We start from the raw sequence: 21,442 nt of genomic DNA, 5'->3' as shown, positions 1-21,442 counted from the left end.
TATTCGGAAACTAATTTTATATTGATTGGGTCGACTCAATTTATTTGAAGTGGACTTTTGTTAGTGTGGCTAAATGATATTGAAACTGACAAGCACAAGGTTATTTAATTTTAATAAATATCCATAACAATAGTAATAATAAATTAATAATTTTAATCAATATTCAAATATTTATACATATAGGGGTGGCAAAATGGATAGCGGGTAATGGGTAATTCGCATCTCGACCCGCTATCCGCCGGGTATTGGGTACCCGCTATCCGACGATAATAGGAAACGGGGCGGGATCAGGTAGTGTGTTTTAAAGTTTTGCGGGTAGCGGGTATACCCACTATCCGCGCGGGTATACCCATTAGTCCCGATAATACCCGTTATTATTAGTATTAGTCATATTCCATCTTTTAATACTCCCTCCGTTCCATATTAACAGAGGTGTTTCAAATAGTTAAGTGGAGACAAAAAAAAAGTAAATAGTTATAATAGGCACTCATTTTGAAAAATTAAAAATAAATAGTTCAAACGGAGAAAAAATAAAGTAAGAGATATAATAATGTAGAGAAGAGTATTTATATTATTATTTTTTCAAAATGAGCGAAGAAAATGAAATGCCTTTAGTGGGAGTATTTATATTAGTATTATTTTTCCAAAATCTCGCAGCGTCCAGCCTCTTCACCGTGACTCTCAAGCCGGTATCGAGTTCTGCCTTGTAGGTGGTCCCCACCGTCCCCCTCCCCAGCAGCTCCACCGTGTACGCCGCCGCCTCGCCGGCGCAGAACGCCAGGCTCCCACTCTTCCCCACCACCAGCCGCTGCTTCACTTCCGCCACCTCATGATTCTCATAACCGCTTCGGCATTCTCCGTCACGCTCGGCGAAAATGAACGCGCCGATCGTGAATCCGACAACAAACGCTGCTCTCTTATGCCGCCGGCTCGGCTCCATTCAATTGCTCTGGAATGGGAACATTCAACTCCTGTGCATTTGCAGAATGCCAAGGCAGTTTTAGGCGAAAATTTAATTTATTTCCCAAATCAGCATTGGATTTGAAATGGAGCAGAGCAGCTGCATCGTTGGGATTGATATGTGAGAAGAAGAGAATGCGAGAATGAGGTGATGGTGGAGAAGTAAAATGAGGAGAAGCGGTTTCAGTTTCATCGTCTTCTTCAATCAAACTCTAATTTTGTTTTCTGTTGACACCTCAGATTCATCATTTGGCTCAAGCTATTTCTTTTTTATTCAAATTATTTATGAAATCGAATTTGAATTTGAGATATGACTCTTATGATTAAGGAAAAATAAATGGATGGACTATGGTGATGTGAAATTAATGTAATTTGCGGAAAACCATATAATGAAAAATGGAATATTGAATACTCTGTATCTCCATTAATTCATATGATAAACTACGTAACTTAATAATGTTGATTTGAGGTATAGTAGTATAATTTTGTAGCCAAATTATCCATCGTATTCGTATCCGTTCTTGCAGACTGCACAAGTGCACCGATACTACTGCTTTTGGATGAAGCTGCATCATGGGTGCAAGGATAGCCTCATCTCTTGTGACATTTCTTGCATTCTTCGTGTGATGTTGGGGGGTGCTGTGCAATCGTCGTTGCGATATCTGTAGAGTGTCCCTCCGTAGAAGATGCATCACATTGAAGGTTGTATATTGTGCCAATTGCTTCGGTGAGAATGAGCGGATGAAATGTCTTTCCCTAGATTATCACTCATCCTCTCTTTCTTTTATTTTCTTCTTCTCAACTTGCAACAAACAGAGTATTTATATTTGCTTTGAACCAATATATAAGTGTACTGCATGGGGCGGCTATGCAGTATCTACGTCACTACATGATCATGCTCCTTAAGTCCTTTCCAAAGTAAATAAGGGCCACTGCCAATATTTATGAGAAATTGAGATTTAACTTCACATCTCAGCGAAAAATATCCAAATAAAATGTTTTTGCCTAAGAATATTTTCTAACTACTAGTTCGATTATTTGTTGGTATTTATTATAATATTACTCCGTGCTAATATGTAGTCGTTGTAGTATAGTGGTAAGTATTCCCGCCTGTCACGCGGGTGACCCGGGTTCGATCCCCGGCAACGGCGTTTTTTCTTTTTCTTTTTCTTTTGTATTTTTATCATATTATTTTTTTTAATCCTAAACTTTTAGTTGGGTGGTTGATCACCAACACGTAATTAATTCAACACCAATGGCAATTACAATGAATCAAAATCATGCACTGCTCACTTTACTCGTTTCACACCACCCAAGGCCAACACTATGAAACCCCATGCGAATCTTCCGATACCAAAACTCACCCACAACCACAATTACATTCCAAACCAACCAAAAATTGAACAACCAACCAATTTACAAAAACAGTCTCTTCTGTGGTTCTGTTCATTGTTGTAGGCCTCGTAATCTCGTATCCATCCCTGTTCGCTGCCAGCAAATGAAGAGATTGGGCTATTCTTATATAAATATATTATTGGGCTATATATATTGTGGGTTCCTTAATTTTTCATGTTGGGCCAATTGCTTGGTTACTCGAAAATAACAAACTGGATCACGGCCACAATAATAATAAGAAAAAACTTTACACTGGATTATTATTATTATTTTGCTTTGTGCTTATGGGAACTTCTTATGATATTGTGAATTTGTGATATATGTGATATTGATGTTGAATATTTTTGTTTGATGAAATCCATTTAAACACTATTAGAATACATTATCACCATTCACCAAACAAACATGAATCACAGATTAATTAACCTTAAATAATGAGAGTTGAAATCATCATATTAGCTGGCCTTTGACATTTTGAAATATTTATATCTTAAAAATCAAATTAACTTTTTGTTGACTTCCTGAAGTACTTTAAACATCACATGGATTTGGAATATTAAAGCTCGTTTACTCTATTTTATAGTAGGATTTTAAACAATAGAAATCAGTCATCGGGAGGAGACAGAACGAGTACAGTATCAGGATAGATATACTATATTACTATATAATAAATTTCTGCACCCACAAATACGAGTCATCACATTATAATTAATCGTTCACACATAGATTTATAAATTTTTGACAGTGATTCGTTAATAGTTTATATATATATATATATATATATATATATATATATATATATAATTAATTCGCCGAATGTTTAATTTATCCGTTCACACATTGACTAGTCTTATAAATGTGGGACAATTTTTCAATGAGAGTTTATCATAGTTATCAAACTATAAGTATGTATATTAATTACTATTATATCATAGTAATACTAATATAATATTCATTATGTTATTACAAAGATAAAATAGAAGTGTTCAATAAGATAAAAACAATAAAGAAATAGTTATGATTTGGTTTAAAATTCCTTTTTAATAGCTTCGTTTTAAAAATATGAAGTTACGCAGACACGAATTATTGCGAAATAAAGTTAATTCCCGACTTATAAACATTGAGGTCGAATTAGTACTCCATCTGTTTTATAATATAATAGTGGTTGCATTTTTTTTCAACACAAATATTAAGAAAAAAGTTTGTAATGTATTAAATACTACAAAGATAATAAAGTACTAGGAAAGAGTAAATGGCACTGTACTACTCTCTTTGTCCGACTCTAAGTGACACATTTTTCATATTTAGATGTCCATCTGAACAACACGTTTCTAAATATAGAAACATCACTCTCTACTTTTTCTCCTTCTATTACTTTATTCTCTCAACTTTACTGACCAAACAAAACTACATAAAAATCTCATGCTGAATTAGAAATGTTCCACTTAGAATAAGATGAAGGGAGGAAGTATATTTTATTTTATACTTCAATTTAAAAAAAGAAAAAGAAATAAAGAGCTGGGCCCCTAAAATTAAATCGAAACTTTTTCTCAATGTATCAAAATGAGGATAATTTCGAAAAAAAATGTCAGATGGGGACAAAGATCATATACATGCAAGTGTGATGTGTGAAATTCATTATAAACAACATTAAACAATGACGGACAATTCATTATAAACAACAATAAACAATGAAGAACAATTCATTCTAAACAACAGTAAACAACGAGGGACAACTACTACAACTCGTCTACATTTCCTCCAATCGCGGGACCACCACCACCACCACAAATACACAATAGCCGATCAAAATAGTCTTTTGAGAAGAAATTTATTTAAAAAAAAAAAAAAACTGCAAGGTTTTGGAGAATATGTATATCGTTTCGTATGTTTTTATCTTAAACACTCAGGCTTGATCCACCTAACAAAAGTACATAGGAATAATTGTTCCAAACATAATAAAAAAAATGCTAGGTAGACTAGTCGGATTTAACGATTTACTCTTCGTGGAAAAATAACTTAGTTTGTAAAATTTGTGATACTCCATTTAATAGTATCACTTTCAAAAATTTTGAGAACTTTTGAGTAATTCAAACGAAGTTACCTTATAAAATGTGATTAATCATATGATTATCTGATAATAATTTGATTTCAATTCTAACTACCTAATAAGAAATTAATTTTATATTTTCAATGTATGGTATAATATGAATATTTACTTGAAGAGATAATTAAATATGACAGCTGCCACCTTGTCACCTTGTTGATATTATAATTACGACATATGAGTTAATAATTGAAAATAAGTTAGATAAAAAGTTGAGGCTATGTGGAGTTGGGTAACTTTAATAATACTCTTATTATATTATTATTTGAAAATACACCCATATAACTTCATAATAAATGATCAAATGTGTATTAAAATTATTGGCGTAGACTTTAAGTGGCCTGCAGTCCTTTACTTTAATTTAATCAATTAGTTTATTATAGCGACATATAACAATAGCATATACAATATCAATTCCCAATACGCACAAAAGAGAGAGCATCGGCCTACTAATTTGACTTCAGATAAATAAATTAATAATATCACAAATATAGAGTGGTATTCCACTCTGAGACTACATATGTTATGGATATCTATTAATGTGAGATTATTAAACAAATAAAATTAATAAGCATCATTTCACAAATAGAGTTATCATTTATCCGTGAGCTACTTTTAATATCTATAAATTGGGTGGATTGTTGTAAATATTATATTTTAAAAATAATTATTCAAATTTATTGTGTCTCAGTTAATGGAGTATTATGGTCGATTATTCTGGAAAAAGATATTCAGTTTATTAAATCATTAATTTCGCCCAATTAAAATCAATTAAATTTAGTAAAATGGTTGCTTACTAAGCTAGCTTTCGTTTGTGGTGTACACCACATGTGAAACGGTTTTACTATTAATTAAGTTTTCTTTTACTTGCCCATTAAAAGATATACTCGAATCACACCACTCATAATTAATAAGTAACGTATAAAGTTGATTAACTATACAATGTGTTTGGAATCATATTTTCATATCTTCTTTCATATCCTATGAAAATATGATTCCAAACAATTTGTTTTTTTAATAAAAAGGGACCATTTTGTATAACCTTCCACATACGCATAGGATACCATGAAAAGAGGTTACTAAGCTTTTTGACCACATCCACAATTTTAAGATTAGATAAATGGTATTTTCTTGACGAGAGTTTGGCCCATGTGAGGCAGCCCCAACATCTAGAAATGTGTATATTTTAATAAGGTCAAGGCTACATCAATTTTATAAAAAATGCAACAAACAAGGAATATAAATCTTTCATAATCTGAAATAAAATAATATAAAGAAGCAAAAACAGAATAAAGGAGGCTTAATTAGGCATCTTTACACTCCAATCAAACAAAAACATTTTCTTGTGAACTTTGACTTTTGATTAGGCATCTCACCTGTGCCAAATACGATCGTAAAAAATATCTTAAATCCATATATATAGAGAATTAGAACCATTAATTCACTTAAATTGCTACGGATATTTCAAGTTAAACTATAGCAATTCCCTCCACCTTTGTCATGGTTCATCATAAATGGAGTACTACAACTTGATTCCTCATCTACACTTTCCTGGTCTCCTTCCTCCGTTATTAATAATATTACTAGTGTGATAGTACTCTTTGGTTCGACATTAGAAGTCTCATTTTTTAGCGCCACAAATTTTTAGAAATGTGAATAAAAATGAGTGGAAGAAGTTAGTGAAATATGGATCTCATTTGTATATATTAAGGACTCGTTTGATAAAAAAGATGGGATATGAGAAGATATGTAGAATAAGATAAGAAATACGGGCTTTATGTCAAGATATGTAAAGATATGATTTTTATTTTTGTTGTTTGATAGAACAGAAATTATCCAAATTTGTATACTATATTAAATAACATGGCTTAACTTGACAAATTGATGGGTTAGTGGAATGTGAGACAAATTTATAGCAAAATTAAATTAACTAAGACTCATATTCGCAAACGGACTAAAACAAAAAAAATAGGACTTCTATTCACGAACAGTCACGGACAGAGAGAAGTACTATATTTTAACTTGATTAACTAAAGTATTGAGTGGAAAATGAATCACGACCAAATGTTGCATTTAATAAGTTTAATCACCCCAAAAAGTCCAAGTTTGATGAGTAATCAATTGAATAGGTTCCACCTCCACCCACCATTATTTATCACATAATAATGGTCAATTAGTCAACCGTCCCATACACGACACGTTCCAATTAATATAATTCCACCAATTCTTTAATCACTCATTACTCCAATTGACTAACACAAAGATTTGTTTTCAAACATTAGTCTTGTAGAAATAAAAAAATCAAAACTTACTCCAAAGAAGTATAATAGGCCTGCTACATAAGAACCCACTACCATTTAAAAATCAAATAAAAGCACCAAATAACCAAAATACATAATCATCATCACCAAAAAAAAAACATTTTTATATTTCCCAATTTGCAAGAACAAGGAACAAGAAAAGTAGAAAACCCACTACTTCAACTTGGGTGATTCAATTCCCACCAAATCCACTCCTCTCTCTCATCTCTCACTCTCCCTTTCATTTGAATCAAGAGATTGGAGTGCTAAAGAAATGAAAAGAAAAAAGAGAGTCCAAAAAATCAAACAAAATGGGGCCCCAAAGTTTTGTTCCTATCTCCACCGTTGACTATCTGTTCACACCCCTTGGACGGTGGTGATTGATTGAGACTTGCTAGGCGAATCCTCAGCCGTCAGATTGAGATCAAGATGATTCAAGAACTAGCGCCGGTGGTTCTATATTAGAAACGGCGTGATTGTGGTCTCCTTCATACGTTACGATCAGCATCGTTGGGTCGTCCAAGGCCCGCTCCACATGCTTTCGGGCCGGGCATCCTCTTACACTACTACATTTGTAATAACCCCTGAAAATTTAACATGCCAATATTAATTTTCGACAAAAGTTCAATTCATCCACCCTATTTTTGGAGGAATTCCATTAAATTGATACATATATTCACCAAAACAAGGAAAAAACAAGTCCTAGACGAAACATCTTACAAGTGGCTTGAAAACTAGGTCACATATCCAAGTCACTAGATTGAAAGAATTAATTGCCTACAAAGACACTCACCGAAGAGCCATAGACCATAAATTCGTAATAGACCTATACTATTTACATATCACGTCAACGTTTCAAATAACATCTAATCATCCACATTTTACATGCTACAAATATTCAAAAAAGAAAATCAAAATTCAATCGTTCTAATCCATATTCACGCCTTAAACCCGACCAAATGTTGTCAACAATTGGATGTGTACCAAATATACAATACAAATTTCTAATGATACGTGTACAAATCCAACCAAATACAGATGGATTTAATGACATCAATTAATAACTTTCCAATGTTGTTTTCGTTTAGGCAAAAATATAGAGCTAGTTTATTAAAAATAAAAATTAGAGTATAGTTATTTGAAATTGATTTTCTATAATAAAAGAGAGTTACCTAGGATGAGGGGAACCTTTGATGGGTTTTTGACCATATTTTCTCCAAGAGTAGTCATCTGGTGGAATATCAGCCATCTTCATACTAATTGCAGGAACTCTCACCACTCTCTTCAATCTTGATTTCCTGTTCAAAATTAATTATAATTAAACCCCAATAAAAAACAATAATCACTAATTAATTTCTTCAAATTCAATTTCTGACCTTTTCTTGGGGCAGTGGCAACGAGACGAGCCGCCGCTGCACTTGGCGGTGGCGGCGTCATCCATGGAGCTGCACTTCCTCTTAAACGACGACGTCGACAGCGGCGGCCGCCCCGCGGAGGAGACCTGCGACAGATTAGTGATCTGAAACCCCGAGGACATCGACGGCTGCAGGCTGTCGGTGTCGCCGGTTAAGGAGGAGATATAGGAGGTCGCCGGTGACGAGAAGTTTATCGTCGTCGATGACTCCTTCCTCTCGAGCCCTGCCTTCGGCTGCGGCAGCGGCAGTGGCGGAAGGCGCTGAATCGGCGTGGGGCAGTAGATTCTCGAACCGGGAGCGGTCTCCTCTGTTTTAGGGGATGGACCGGCCGGTTCGGTTTTCTGCGGCTGGAGAGGGGGATTCTGGACCGGTCCGCGGCGGAACCGGGCGTGGCCGGTCCGAGGAGTCCGGTCGATCAGGGAGATGAATTTCTTGAATTTGTGGACGGCGGCATCGGCCGCGGTCTGGTAATCGGCGGCGGCGGAGGCGGTTTGTTGGTGGGAAATTAATCTCATGAGGTTCTCGACGCTTTGGAGGCCGGCCGCCGCCGCTTCTTGGGCGGCGCTGACTTCCATCTTGGAAGTCAAATTGTATCCCGGCATCAATTCCACTGCCATCTCCCACAATTTAGAGAGAGAAAATAGAGAGTGAAAGGGATAAAATAGGGGGAAATGGTATGCAGAGTCAAATTGATGATGCAATTTGTCTATCTTTATGGCCTGCTTGCCGTCAAAGGAAAGCGCGAATCATGGCCTGACACGTAGGCAGGAGTTGGGTGCAAAAGTCAAAAGGGTATTAATGAGCCGTTGGATTAGAGAGAGGAAAAACGGCCCACAGCCAGTGAGGTAGAGTTGACTTTTTAACAGCTTTAAATATAAAAGTCTATCTGAAGGGGTTGGGGATTGGGACCCACGACCTTACTGGAAATCGGGTGTTATTATTATTTTTTTCTTTTCCTTTTTCAAAGTATGGATGTTGATGGTGGAGAAATGGTAACCATTTGAATGAATTCTTGATTTGACTCTGCACTTTTGTTTGCCACTCCCATTTTACATTAGTGTAAGAAGTGAAGTGGGTGAATTCGATTATGATTATTATTAGTATCATTAATTGTTTTGATTCGATTGTATACGTATTAGTTAGGACTTAATTAGGTATCAATCTTTTAATTTTAAAAATACTCAAAGAGATAGTGCTACATGCTTTATAATTTAATTTCTTTATGGGAGTAATAGTTAGGACTTAATGGGGTACCATCTTGCTACCTCCTACGTTGAGAAGAACACTAATAATTTTTTTTGCTTATGCTTATGCTTATGGTTAGTCTCTTCGTTATGATTTATGAATGAGAATGAGAATGAGGTCATATTTCTTGACCGGTCATCTCAAAATATAAATTTTACAATTTTCCTAATAAAGTTTCTTTTGACACCGAAACAAAAATTTAATTATATAAACAAAAATTTTGTCAAATTTTTTGAAGGCTTATCCTGATTATAACTATTTTATAGTATTAATTTTAAAACAAGTAGTATAAATAGTAAAGAAAGATATATGAATCAGCCATAAAGTTAAAGCTCCATAGAACGAATTCCACATTGTCAAATTTAATTACTTCTTTAACAAGCCCTTTTGTAGCTGAGGCTCATTTTTAATACTGTAGATGAAAAAGAAAATAGGTAATTTCTATCAAATTAGCTCAATGAAACACAAATCAACTATAAAGAGTGTTTGGTTGATAATGATAGAAATAAGAAATCCATGGAGTTCTATTCTAAAATTAATTGGTGACGAAGAAGAGACTCGTGAAACGTAATACATAATGGTTCCATTTCTCTCTTTACACTAATGTAGAATAAGGAGTAATATTTATTTTTAGTTTCAACTAACAACAAATATCTTATAAACTTTTTAAAATAAAATAAGCTCTTGAAAACTATATTATACTGATTCCTAAAACTTTTCAAAATAACACTCAATTGCTCGTAGAAGTTTCTTTTCAACAAATAACAACAATGATTTACCATTTATCTCTGTAGTGATTTGAACCTCTATCATTTATAGTAATGATTTTTTAAAAAATCAATTTACTCGGCGTTGTGGAATTGAATAAAGATAGAACACAAATACAAGTGATCAGAACTAAACTTTAGAGTAATCCATAGTGAGAAAAAATTCTACGGACTTGACATACTAAGGTGAAAATATTATGTGGTGTGTCTTACCACTAATATATTGACACATGGAAATTTAGAGGCCCCAACTTCCAGCTGGGATATTACGTATTCACATTGCTAACGAACAAAATTTATCATATGGAAATTTTAAAGTATCCCATAAATATACTCACGCATAATATATACACCATCTTTCTATGATTTATCTATCATCGTCTTCAAATCAATTAAAAGAATTCTTCATTGACACCATTTTACATGACATCAATTCAACCTGGTTATGCCCAACCTATCTCCTTTACTTCATTATTGACCAGACATAGTTTTATGTTTATAGGTTGATATATTCTATATATTTTAGTTTGTCTTTTTATATACCCTCTTTTTTGGTTTGGCTTTATAGGACTATCAAAGTGTGACAAGTGTACCTGAAAATACGTTTTCGAGTGATTGCCTGCCATGATTTTCTCAAGTTAGAAAAGTGATTCAAATTGGAGAAATTTGAGTTGGATCATGTTGCTATAATATTAATAATGCACTTTGGAAGAGAGTATTGTGATCATTTTAAGTTTGAAATAGTTTTTGTTTCTTTTATTTGAAAAAAAAATTGTAGTATCTATAGAATAATTTTGATAGGATTAAACTTTTTGATTGGTGATCACTTTGACTATGGTTGTTTTTCTAAAATTTAATTTCTAAATACTATGACAATAATTTACTGTATTTTGTTTTATATTTTTTATGGTCTATTGATGAAAAATTAATATAGTAATTAACTATTTTTTTATCATCTTGATATTAATAGCTACCGACATTGTATTTTAATATAGCATAAGAACATTATATAATAGTGATTAATATACACAAGTAATATAAATTACTATTAAGCTATATAATCATAATTTATTGTGTTCAATGCCATCAATAAAAAAGAAGGTATTCACATGAAACGTGATTACAGTAAATAATGAAATAGTTAGTTTATAATTGCAGCAATAATTTTTCTATTATGTAAAAGATATAGTGGGACTGTGGCAGATTTAAGTCGGAACCTATATATTATGCATAGTGTATATATGGTTACGTATGGTAATTATGGGATCATTTATAATTTTCATATGAGAAAGTTTGTTCATTAGGAGTGTGAATACATAATATCCCAGCCGGAAGTTGGGGCCTCTAAATTTTTATGTGTCAATGTATTAGTGGTAAGACACACCATATAATATTTCCACCTTGGTATGTCAAGTCCATGAAATTTTTTTGGTAATCCATAATACTAAGAAATAGGCGTATAAACTAATTGGTACGGGCCCATTCTACGAATTTGGGCTTTAATTTGTAAGTACGCATATTAATTGATATAACTAATTTATTTAGTTGACTAAGTACAAAAATAGTACCTGAATAATTGCAATAAATTATGATCCTCAATTAATTTTATTAGTATGAACAACTTTTGGTCATAAAGATAATTTCGACTCCATAATTTAAGTCCTTTTGCATCATTTTATAATAATCTTTCCTTTTTTTCTTTTTGAGTTTGTGGATATTTTGTTTTACCCTTTTTCAGTCAATTAGTAAAATTGTCTTCCCACATAGTATTTTTTAATAAATTATGTCTTTCCTGGAAATCATTCTATAATCTCTCTCTTTAATCTCTGATACATCAACCATTGCTGCTTGGTGGTATTTTTATTACTTTCAAGTTTTGATTTTCGGAATTTGACAGCGCTGATGACTGATTTTTTCAACTTCACAATTATTTTAAGTGTGGAAAAATAATTTGAAATGGTGTAGAAATTATGTCTTTAGAACTCCTATATCTTAAAATAAAAGTATAAAGGGATATTGACATCTAATATCATAGAACTTTTAAAAAGTTGGATTTTTCCACGAACTTTGAAATTGATAAATAATATCACGAACTTGACAGCGCTGATAACTGATTTTTGATACATCAACCATTGCTGCTTGGTGGTATTTTTATTAGTTTCGAGTTTTGATTTTCGGAATTTGACAGCGCTTATGACTAATTTTTCAACTTCACAATTATTTGAAGTGTGGAAAATTAATTTGAAATGGTGTAGAAATTATGTCTTTAGAACTCCTATATCTTAAAATAAAAGTATAAAGAGATATTGACATCTAATATCGTGGAACTTTTAAAAAGTTGGATTTTTTCCACGAACTTTGAAATTGGCAAATAATATCACGAACTTTACCTCGAGTTTGTTATTTCCAACCAAAGAAAAAATTCCGGCAAATAATATCATGATATAGATTTTTTTTTTTCGTAATTTCTCGACAACAACTTCGAGAGCTTCAAGTTTTTCAATCTTTGAGGATAGTTTTTCTTGAAGCACACCCTCCAAAATTGTTCTTCAATCTATTAATATAGCCCAATTTTTTTTTATTGGTGGGAAATAACAAACTCGGGATAAAGTTCGTGATATTATTTGTCAATTTTAAAGTTCGTGGGAAAAACTCAATTTTTTTGAAAGTTTCATGACGTTAGGTGCCAATATCCCTAATAAAATACTCACTAAGTAATACAAATAAATATCCTATCTGTAAGAGATCAACATCACTTATAAATATCCTAAAAAATTAAATTATACATGAACAGTAAGAGAGTAACACCGGGAATAATAAATAAGGGTTGATTCCATCCCTATATATAGGGGTGTGTTAGGGTCCTTACAGCATCTTAGCGTAAAACACAGCACAAATCACAGCCCTTGGATCATTAGATTGGATGGCTGTGATTTGTTACATTATGATACTAAAAATCTACATTATTAGGCGAGTTACATTATTAGACTAGAAATGTACATTGTAAGACTAAATCTGTACATTTCTAAACTAAAATGCTACATTATTAAACTAAAATGCTACATTATTATCCGAGCTACATTATTAGTCTAAAATTCTACATTATTAGATGACACGTGACATTAATCTAACTATTAGATCATATGATCCAATGGACTGCAAGTGTTTTGAGTTTTACTTATACTTAGTGTTCTGACCTGAATACATCCCTATATATATATATATATAGGGTCTTGTTAGGATGAGATTTTTGGGCATAATTGAGAAATGAGATGCAATCTCAGCCACTAATTCACAAGATTAACTTAATGTTAACAACTATCACATTATGTCAACACGGGGGTATAATTGTCTTTTCATTAAATTGTATTTGAAATCATTTTCTAAAATCCTCTCTAAAACTCTAGCTTCAAATCTTCAATATTCAGATCTTCAAATCTCTACAACATTCAAATCTTCAAATCTTCAACATTCAAATCTTCAAATCTTTAAATCTTCAACATTCAAATCTTCAAATCTCTTCAACATTCAAATCTTCAAATCTTCAAATCTTCAACATTCAATAAAATAACACTTATTAAAATGTCAACAACTAAAAAAATAACACTTATAATTCACATATCAATACCGAGAATATCGAATGTCAATAACTCGTATTAAAATGTCAACAACTAAAAAGTAACACTTACAATTCACATATCAATACCGAGAATATCGAATGTCAACAACTCATATTAAAATGTCAACAACTAACAAATAACACTTACAATTCACATATCAATACCGAAAATATCGAATGTCAACAACTCGTATTAAAATGTCAACAACTAACAAATAACACTTACTATTCACATATCAATACCGAAAATATCGAATGTCAACAACTCGTATAAAATGTCAACAACTCGCGCGATGTCAACTACGGAGACATTATGTCAACTACGATGTCAACAACAAACGTTATTTATGTCAACTACGATGTCAACAACAAACTTTATTTATGTCAACTATTATGTCAACAACAACATTTTACAAATAATCAATGTCAACAACAAATATTTTCATGTCAACGACATATTATTTGTGTCAACAACAACGATTTACATATAATTTATGTCAACAACAAACGTTATTATGTCAACGAACTATATAATTCATGTCAACGACCTATATAATTAATGTCAACGAACTTGTGAAAATTGGAATTTCCCCCAATTTTCTCTCTCTCTCTCTCATGACAACCTAACCATGGCTGGTTAATAAAGAGAGAGTGATGAAAATTGAAAATAGATATCCAAAAAATGCAAAACCAAATTCAGCTCAAAGAATCAAAAGAAACTCAACTCCTGTTGCAGATTAAGAATTGCAGCTCTAAGTGTCAACAACTCAAAAACAATTCTTGCAATTAAAAACTAACAACTATTTTCTTTTCTTCTTCTTCTTCTTCCTCCATTCCACTTTTTCTCTTCTGCGATTAAAAACTAACATTACACACACAAGCAATCAAAAACTAAAGGAATATACCAAAAAATATTTTTTGTGTGGCAAAATCTGGACCACTCATTTAATAAAAATGAGTGGCTGATATTGCATCTCATTTCTCAATTAGCCTAAAAAATCTCAATTTATCATGGACATATATATATATACATATATATATATAGGGTAGTGATAAAATGCAAACTTATGTATTGTACAAACTCAAAACTCTTCAACACAGCTTCAACATTGTTTCAATACAATATCAACACAGTGTAAAATTTCAAGATTTTAATGTCAATACGGTATCCAACACAATATCAACACGGCATCAATCATTGATCTACCTAGTTGAAATTCTCATTGACGTTTTCCTGTTGATGCTTTTTTGTGATCTATTGACATTTTTCAATGGTCCAGATCACAGTTTTAAGTTTGTACAATATTTAGAGTTTTCATTTGATCACATCCCTATATATATATATATATATATAAATATATATAGGGAGATGATCAAAATAAGTATGTGTTTAAATCCAGAAATGCAGCCCAAATCTTGGCCTTAGGATTAGATGATCCAATGGTCAATAATTAATCAAAAACACGTAAGGTCATAATTTAGTAGTTTTAGGCCATATTATAAGATTTGACTTTATGTCATGTTAAAGCATGACCTAAAACTAAACTAACTATGACCTAAAAATGCCCTACGTATGACTTTGTTCTGCATTTCTGTATTTAAATCTAGTCTTCATAGATCAAAACCCTATATATATATATATATATATATATATATATATATATATATATATATATATAGGGATGTATTCAAATCCTTTTCATATCTTTTGTCATTTTTCCTTCTTAATCCTAGCCCCACGATTTTGTCATCTGACGGTTAGATTAATGCCACGTGTCATTTAATAATGCACATTTTCATTCTAATAATGCACAGCGGCTAATAATGCAACATTATAGACTAATAATGCACATTTTCATTCTAATAATGCACAACGGCTAATAATGCAACATTATAGACTAATAATGCATTGATCACAACCATCCAATTCAAGGATCCAAGGGCTGAGATTAAGAAGGAAATAGGACACTTAGGGTGCAAAGGAGCCTAACACACCCCTATATATATATAGAGTAGTGATATAGGGCAAGTGCCCATTAAGTAAATAACTAGAGAACAATTCACAGCCACAAGATCAAGAAAATCAAGGGCTAGTATTAACACATGTGATTTTTGAATTTGAAGGAGAAATCAGTTCACTCTACCACAAATTTACTTCACTATAAGAAGGCGGGGGTATAATGGATATTTCACAAATAAAATTAGGGTTAACATTTGAATTAATTTCTCATTTACGAATTCATCTCCCGCCATCACTCCTCTTCCCGTCTTCTCCTCCTATTCTCGAAATTTCATCGCTGCAATCGTTGTCATCTTCCCGTCACTGCAATCGCCGTCGCAATATTTCATGGTTGTCAACATTCTGTCGCTTCCATCCGTCGTCGAACAGATGGATTCAAATCAGAAATGTTGAAAGTGAAGAATGGAGGAGATCTTGTGCAAATGCAACTGAGAAATGAGCTCGAGTATGAGGAACAAAAGAGCCATTGGATTTTGAGGCAAAAGAGCCGTTGGTGCTGACGTGGCTCAGAAGTTAGTCGGCAGGTTGTTTTTGTGAGCAATAATCAACTACTTGCAGCTGAATTAGTGATCTAGTTAGCTTGCTTTTCATTGGTTACTTTATTATAGAATGCATACTCTCCCTAGTATAAAAGGAATGATCTTTTCATTGTGAACGATTGATTTTTGAGTGATATAGAAATCTCTCTTTCTCATATTTTTCATCCATGTTTCTTATATGCTTATATACATATTTGGTGTATCATTTTCTACATGGTATCATTGAAAATTTGTTGATTTCCGCAGTTATTCTCTGATCCTCTTCTTTTCTGATGCCTCCTCGTGGCGGTAACCAAATCCTGCCGGCGGAGGATTCTTCGAGTCCTTATTATCTTTATTCGAGTGATAATCCCAGTCTTCGATTGGTATCTCAGTTGCTTGTCGGTTCCAATTACATCAATTGGAGTCGATCTATGTCTACTGCTCTTCTAGCTAAGAATAAATTGCCTTTTGTCAATGGTGTGTTGCTAAGAATAAAGTAAAGTATTCCAGTGTTAGAGTGAAGTGTTTGTTACCCATGCTTATAGTGCTTTGTTTTTTCATTCCAGTGAAGTAAAACATGCTTAGAGTGAAGTGTTTGTCATCCATGCTTATAGTGCTTTGTTTTTCCATTTCAGTGAAGTAAAACATGCTTAGAGTGAAGTATTCTAGTGTTAGAAGTGTTTGTCATCCATGCTTATAGTGCACTAGTTTCTCATTTTAGTGAAGTAAAACGTGCTTAGGGTGAAGTATTTCATGCTTAGAGTGAAGTGTCTTGTGTTCATGCTTATATTGCTCTGTTTTTTCATTTCAGTGAAGTAAAATGTGATTGTAGTGAAGTATTCCATGGTTAGAGTGAAGTGTTTGTGATCCATACTTATAGTGCACTATTTTATCATTTCAGTGAAGTAAAACGTGCTTAGAGTGAAGTATTCCATAGTTAGAGTGAAGTGTTTGTGATCCATGTTTATATTGCACTATTTTATCATTTCAGTGAAGTAAAACGTGTTTAGAGTGAAGTGTTTGTGAGCTACGCCTATATTGCCCTGTTTTTTCATTTCAGTGAAGTAAAACGTGATTAGAGTGAAGTGTTTGTGATTCATGCTTATAGTGCACTATTTTTTCATTTTAGTGAAGTAAAATATGCTTACAGTGAAGTATATTCTTCTTATAGTGAAGTACTCCCTCCGTCCCCGAATAAGAGTTACTAATTTCCATTTTGGTCCGTCCTCAATTAAGAGTAGCACTTCATTTTTTACCATAAATGGTAAGTGGGTCCCACATTCCACTAACTAATTTCACTCACATTTTATTACAAAACCAATATAAAAAAGTGGGTCTCATATTCCACTAACTTTTTCAACCAACTCTTCTTTACATTTCTTAAAATCTGTGCCCGGTTCGAAGTGCTACTCCTAATAGGGGACGGAGGGAGTATATTACATTTACATCGAATCATATAATGCTTACAGTGAACCATATTATGCTTACCGTGAAGTATATTGTGTTTATAGTGAACTAGGTTATTCGCATGTGAGTGTAATATTTTTGCATTTGAGTGATTTATATTTTGCTTATAGTGAAGTATATTTTGTTTATAGTGAACTAGTGTATTAACATGTGAGTGTACTGTTTTGCCACTTGATGAAGTATATTATGCTTACAATGAATGAAGTATATTGTGTTTATAGTGAAATATATATTGTTTATAGTGAATTGTTTTGGTTGTATATTTAATTTTATTATTAATCCTTTTTTAAAAATTTGTATAAATAATAGGACAGTTTGTTAATCTTTCGAAAGCCGCTAAAGAAAGATGAAGAGAAAGATCTAGAGCAACAAAGCAGAGGCTAAGTTGATGATTGAAACCTTGGCGTTTGAAGGCGAAGATGATACCACACTGATATAGTTCATAACATGTTTCATTTAGTCCATTATAAACCCTATTCGGTTCATTTAAATTCAATAGTCAATTCATAACTAACATCGATATTCTATTTAAATTTTTTATCTCTTTAGTTCATAGCTATGTTGTTTCAGTTGAATTTTACTAGTAGCTATTTTATTATAAATGAAATACTTGTTATTTATCTTATCACGAATTAACTAATGTATAAAACAGTGACTAATTCGTACTTACAGTGAGCTAAAATTTGTACGAAGTGAACTAGTTCGCACTTTTAGTGAACCCAAAAATAAGTTTGCAATTAAATAAGTATGCAGAACGAAAAAAAACATATGCCATGTGTACTTCACTGTATTGGTATGCTTCACAATATGATTCCATGTAAGAATTATATACATCACTATAAGCATAGTATAATTATGTGTAAAGGTAATATACTTCACCATAAACAAATACTGGTTCACTATATGCACAATATACATCACTATATTCTCAATATACTTCACTGAATTAAAAAAAAATAGTACACTATAAGGCATGCAGAATATACTTCATTGTAAAAATATACTAGTTCATTATATTCACAATATACATCACTATATGCTCAATATACATCACTAAAAGCATATACCAGTTCACTATATGCACAATTTACTCCACTGTAAGCATAATACTAGTTCACTATATGCACAATATACTTCACTGTAAGCATATATACTAGTTCACTATATGCACAATATACATCACAATATTCACTTCACTATAAGAAATATTCACCTCATCATAAGAAATGTTTATTTCATTATAACAAATATTCACTTCAAATGGTCTCACTTTAAGTCATATACTTATACACCATTGTACTTCACTATAAGTCTTATTTATTTCACTATAAGAAATATTCACTTCATAATGTTTCAGTATACAAGCTAACTGTTATACTTCACTATAAGAAATATTCACTTCCATAATGTTTTAGTTACTGATATATGCCATACACTTAGGAACCGATGTACTTCACTGTCAGATTTACTTCACTATAAAAAATATTCACTTCATACGAAGATGAATCATATTCGAATTAGGCTTCGTCTAGAATTGGTATCGAATCCATTTGATCGATTGAAGACATGTGGCTTGTGTGAAGTAGCAGATTTGCAGATCGTGAATTTGACAGTTGACGATGGAGAAATCAGTTCTTGCGATGAAGAATCTGCAATTGATGAACATGAGCGCGAGCTATGTAGATTGTATAATTGGCTAGGGAGATCACAACAAATCAACGTGAGTGATGGAGATAGGAAACATCTCAACATTAGCGATAAAAATCTATAGAATCTACGTGAGTATAGCGAATTTGCAGATTGTGAAATCGATAATTGACGATGGAGTAGATCAGTTCTTGCGATGAAGATTCTTCAATTGACGATGGAGATTGTTGAGCATGAGTAGGAGCAAGAGGCGACGAGGGCACAAGTGTAGAGATATTGTCGGGTGCCCGCGAGAGGAGGTGAGCCGTACTCCGCGAGAGGCAGACCGGAGGAGGGGCCTACAGATAGGGAGACAACCGTGAGAGACAGGCAGGCCGGAGGAGGGTGTCGCCAGAGTGGAGGTGCAAGTGTGCTCTGCCACCTCCGTCGTGAGAAAAAGAGAGAGTGTGTGTTTGTGTGTGTAAGCGTGAATGGTGTGTGTATGTGAAAATATGAGAACAAAGTGGATTTCCTAAAATACCCCTATGCAATTTTTATTAACTAAAAATATTTACTTAGTTTAGTCATTGGTTTAAGATAATATGAGATTTATTCTCTAGTTATACATTTAAAATTAGTTAGACCTTGATCACTCATCTCTCTCTCTCTCTATATATATATATAGAGTTGTGATCAATGTCGAACCATTATTAAAGATCGAACTAGAGACCAAATCTGGGCCATTAGATCTAGTGTTTTTGATGAGATGTGCTGCTGTGTAATTTTTTTTTGCTTCATTACAAGCCCATTTTACTTCATTGTATAGGTTTATTACTTCATTCCGTACGTAATACCTTGAAACTACAACATGTTTTTACTTGCTTCCAGTAGGTTTTGAAACGATTCACCATATGCTTCATTCAAATTCATTGACTTGGGTTTTTACTTGATTAACATTTTAAAAAGCAATTTATTCAAGTGGGTTTATTACTTCATTCAGAAACATTATTACTTCATTGGATAAGATTTTTACTTCATTCTAGTAGGATTTCAAATGCTTCTACACATACTTCATTCCAATAATTTATTACATTATTCCATGTGTTTATTAAACCATATCATCGCTGTGGAGGTGGTGATAGATATTGTAGAGAGAAGAATGACACGCGATGGCGAAACCGCATTTACGTACTGGAATGAAGTAATAATCCTATTGGAATGAAGTAAAAACCTTCTGGAATGAAGTAATATATTCTGGAATGAAGTTAAATCTTCGTAACATGTTAGTATGACTTATTTACCTTCGGATGAATTAAAATAGGCTCGTGATGAAGGCGAAAATAATTTATAAATTTGTGTATCTCATCCATAAAAATTAGATCTAAAAACCCTAATTTGATATGATTCGGTGGTTCGATCTTTAAGAGTGGATTTGTGGATAATACAACTGTCTCTATATATATATATATGCGCAGATGGAATGCAACTACCTAAGAATAAATTAAAAAGGTATAAAAACAAAGTTAAAGGATAGACAATAAAACAAAATAAATAAATAAGATAAACAGATAGTACCAAAAAGAGACAAATCCTACACCTAACTTGAGAATTGTTTTAACCTATTTCATCAAATTCATTCTTAAGTAATTCTAGTCAATTAAGGATCCAAAATGATCAACTTATTTTAATGTACCATTACCTAACAAATTGGTTTTAAAGTTTCCATTTTTAGAATTAATTTAATTTTATTGACGGACCAACATGACAAAACTAGTAGCTATAATTTTTATGGACGGAGGGAGTATTAATTACATCAGCCATAATTGGACATATTGTTAAGATCCACTAGAACCCACTAATGGACGGAGGGAGTATTAATTACATCAGCCATAATTGGACATATTGTTACAATCCACTAGAACCCACTAGAACCCACTATTCATATGCGGATATGCCGTTTTGCTGGTTTCTTTATTTTTTTTCTTCCCCCGTGCTTTAAA

The 21,442-nt window shown here is 32.7% G+C and overlaps 1 protein-coding gene and 1 non-coding gene across 2 annotated transcripts; one reads left to right on the top strand and one right to left on the bottom strand.

Annotated features, from left to right (window-relative positions):
- Positions 1–2,039: 2,039 nt before the first annotated feature.
- TRNAD-GUC lies at positions 2,040–2,111 on the top strand. Its single transcript has one exon. It is a non-coding gene; the product is annotated as a tRNA-Asp (tRNA).
- A 4,755-nt stretch (positions 2,112–6,866) lies between these two features.
- LOC125196197 (probable WRKY transcription factor 7) lies at positions 6,867–8,859 on the bottom strand. Its single transcript, XM_048094609.1, has 3 exons — positions 8,139–8,859; positions 7,935–8,060; positions 6,867–7,346 (listed from the first exon to the last, which is right to left on the bottom strand). The coding sequence occupies exons 1-3, from the start codon at positions 8,792–8,794 to the stop codon at positions 7,187–7,189; spliced, it is 942 nt and encodes a 313-aa protein (XP_047950566.1). The 5' UTR covers positions 8,795–8,859; the 3' UTR covers positions 6,867–7,186.
- Positions 8,860–21,442: the final 12,583 nt, after the last annotated feature.

The sequence above is a fragment of the Salvia hispanica genome, chromosome 6 (assembly GCF_023119035.1).
Source record: "Salvia hispanica cultivar TCC Black 2014 chromosome 6, UniMelb_Shisp_WGS_1.0, whole genome shotgun sequence".
NCBI lineage: Eukaryota > Viridiplantae > Streptophyta > Magnoliopsida > Lamiales > Lamiaceae > Salvia > Salvia hispanica.
Note: the sequence above shows the minus strand (reverse complement) of the source record. Positions and strands in the feature narration are given on the sequence as shown.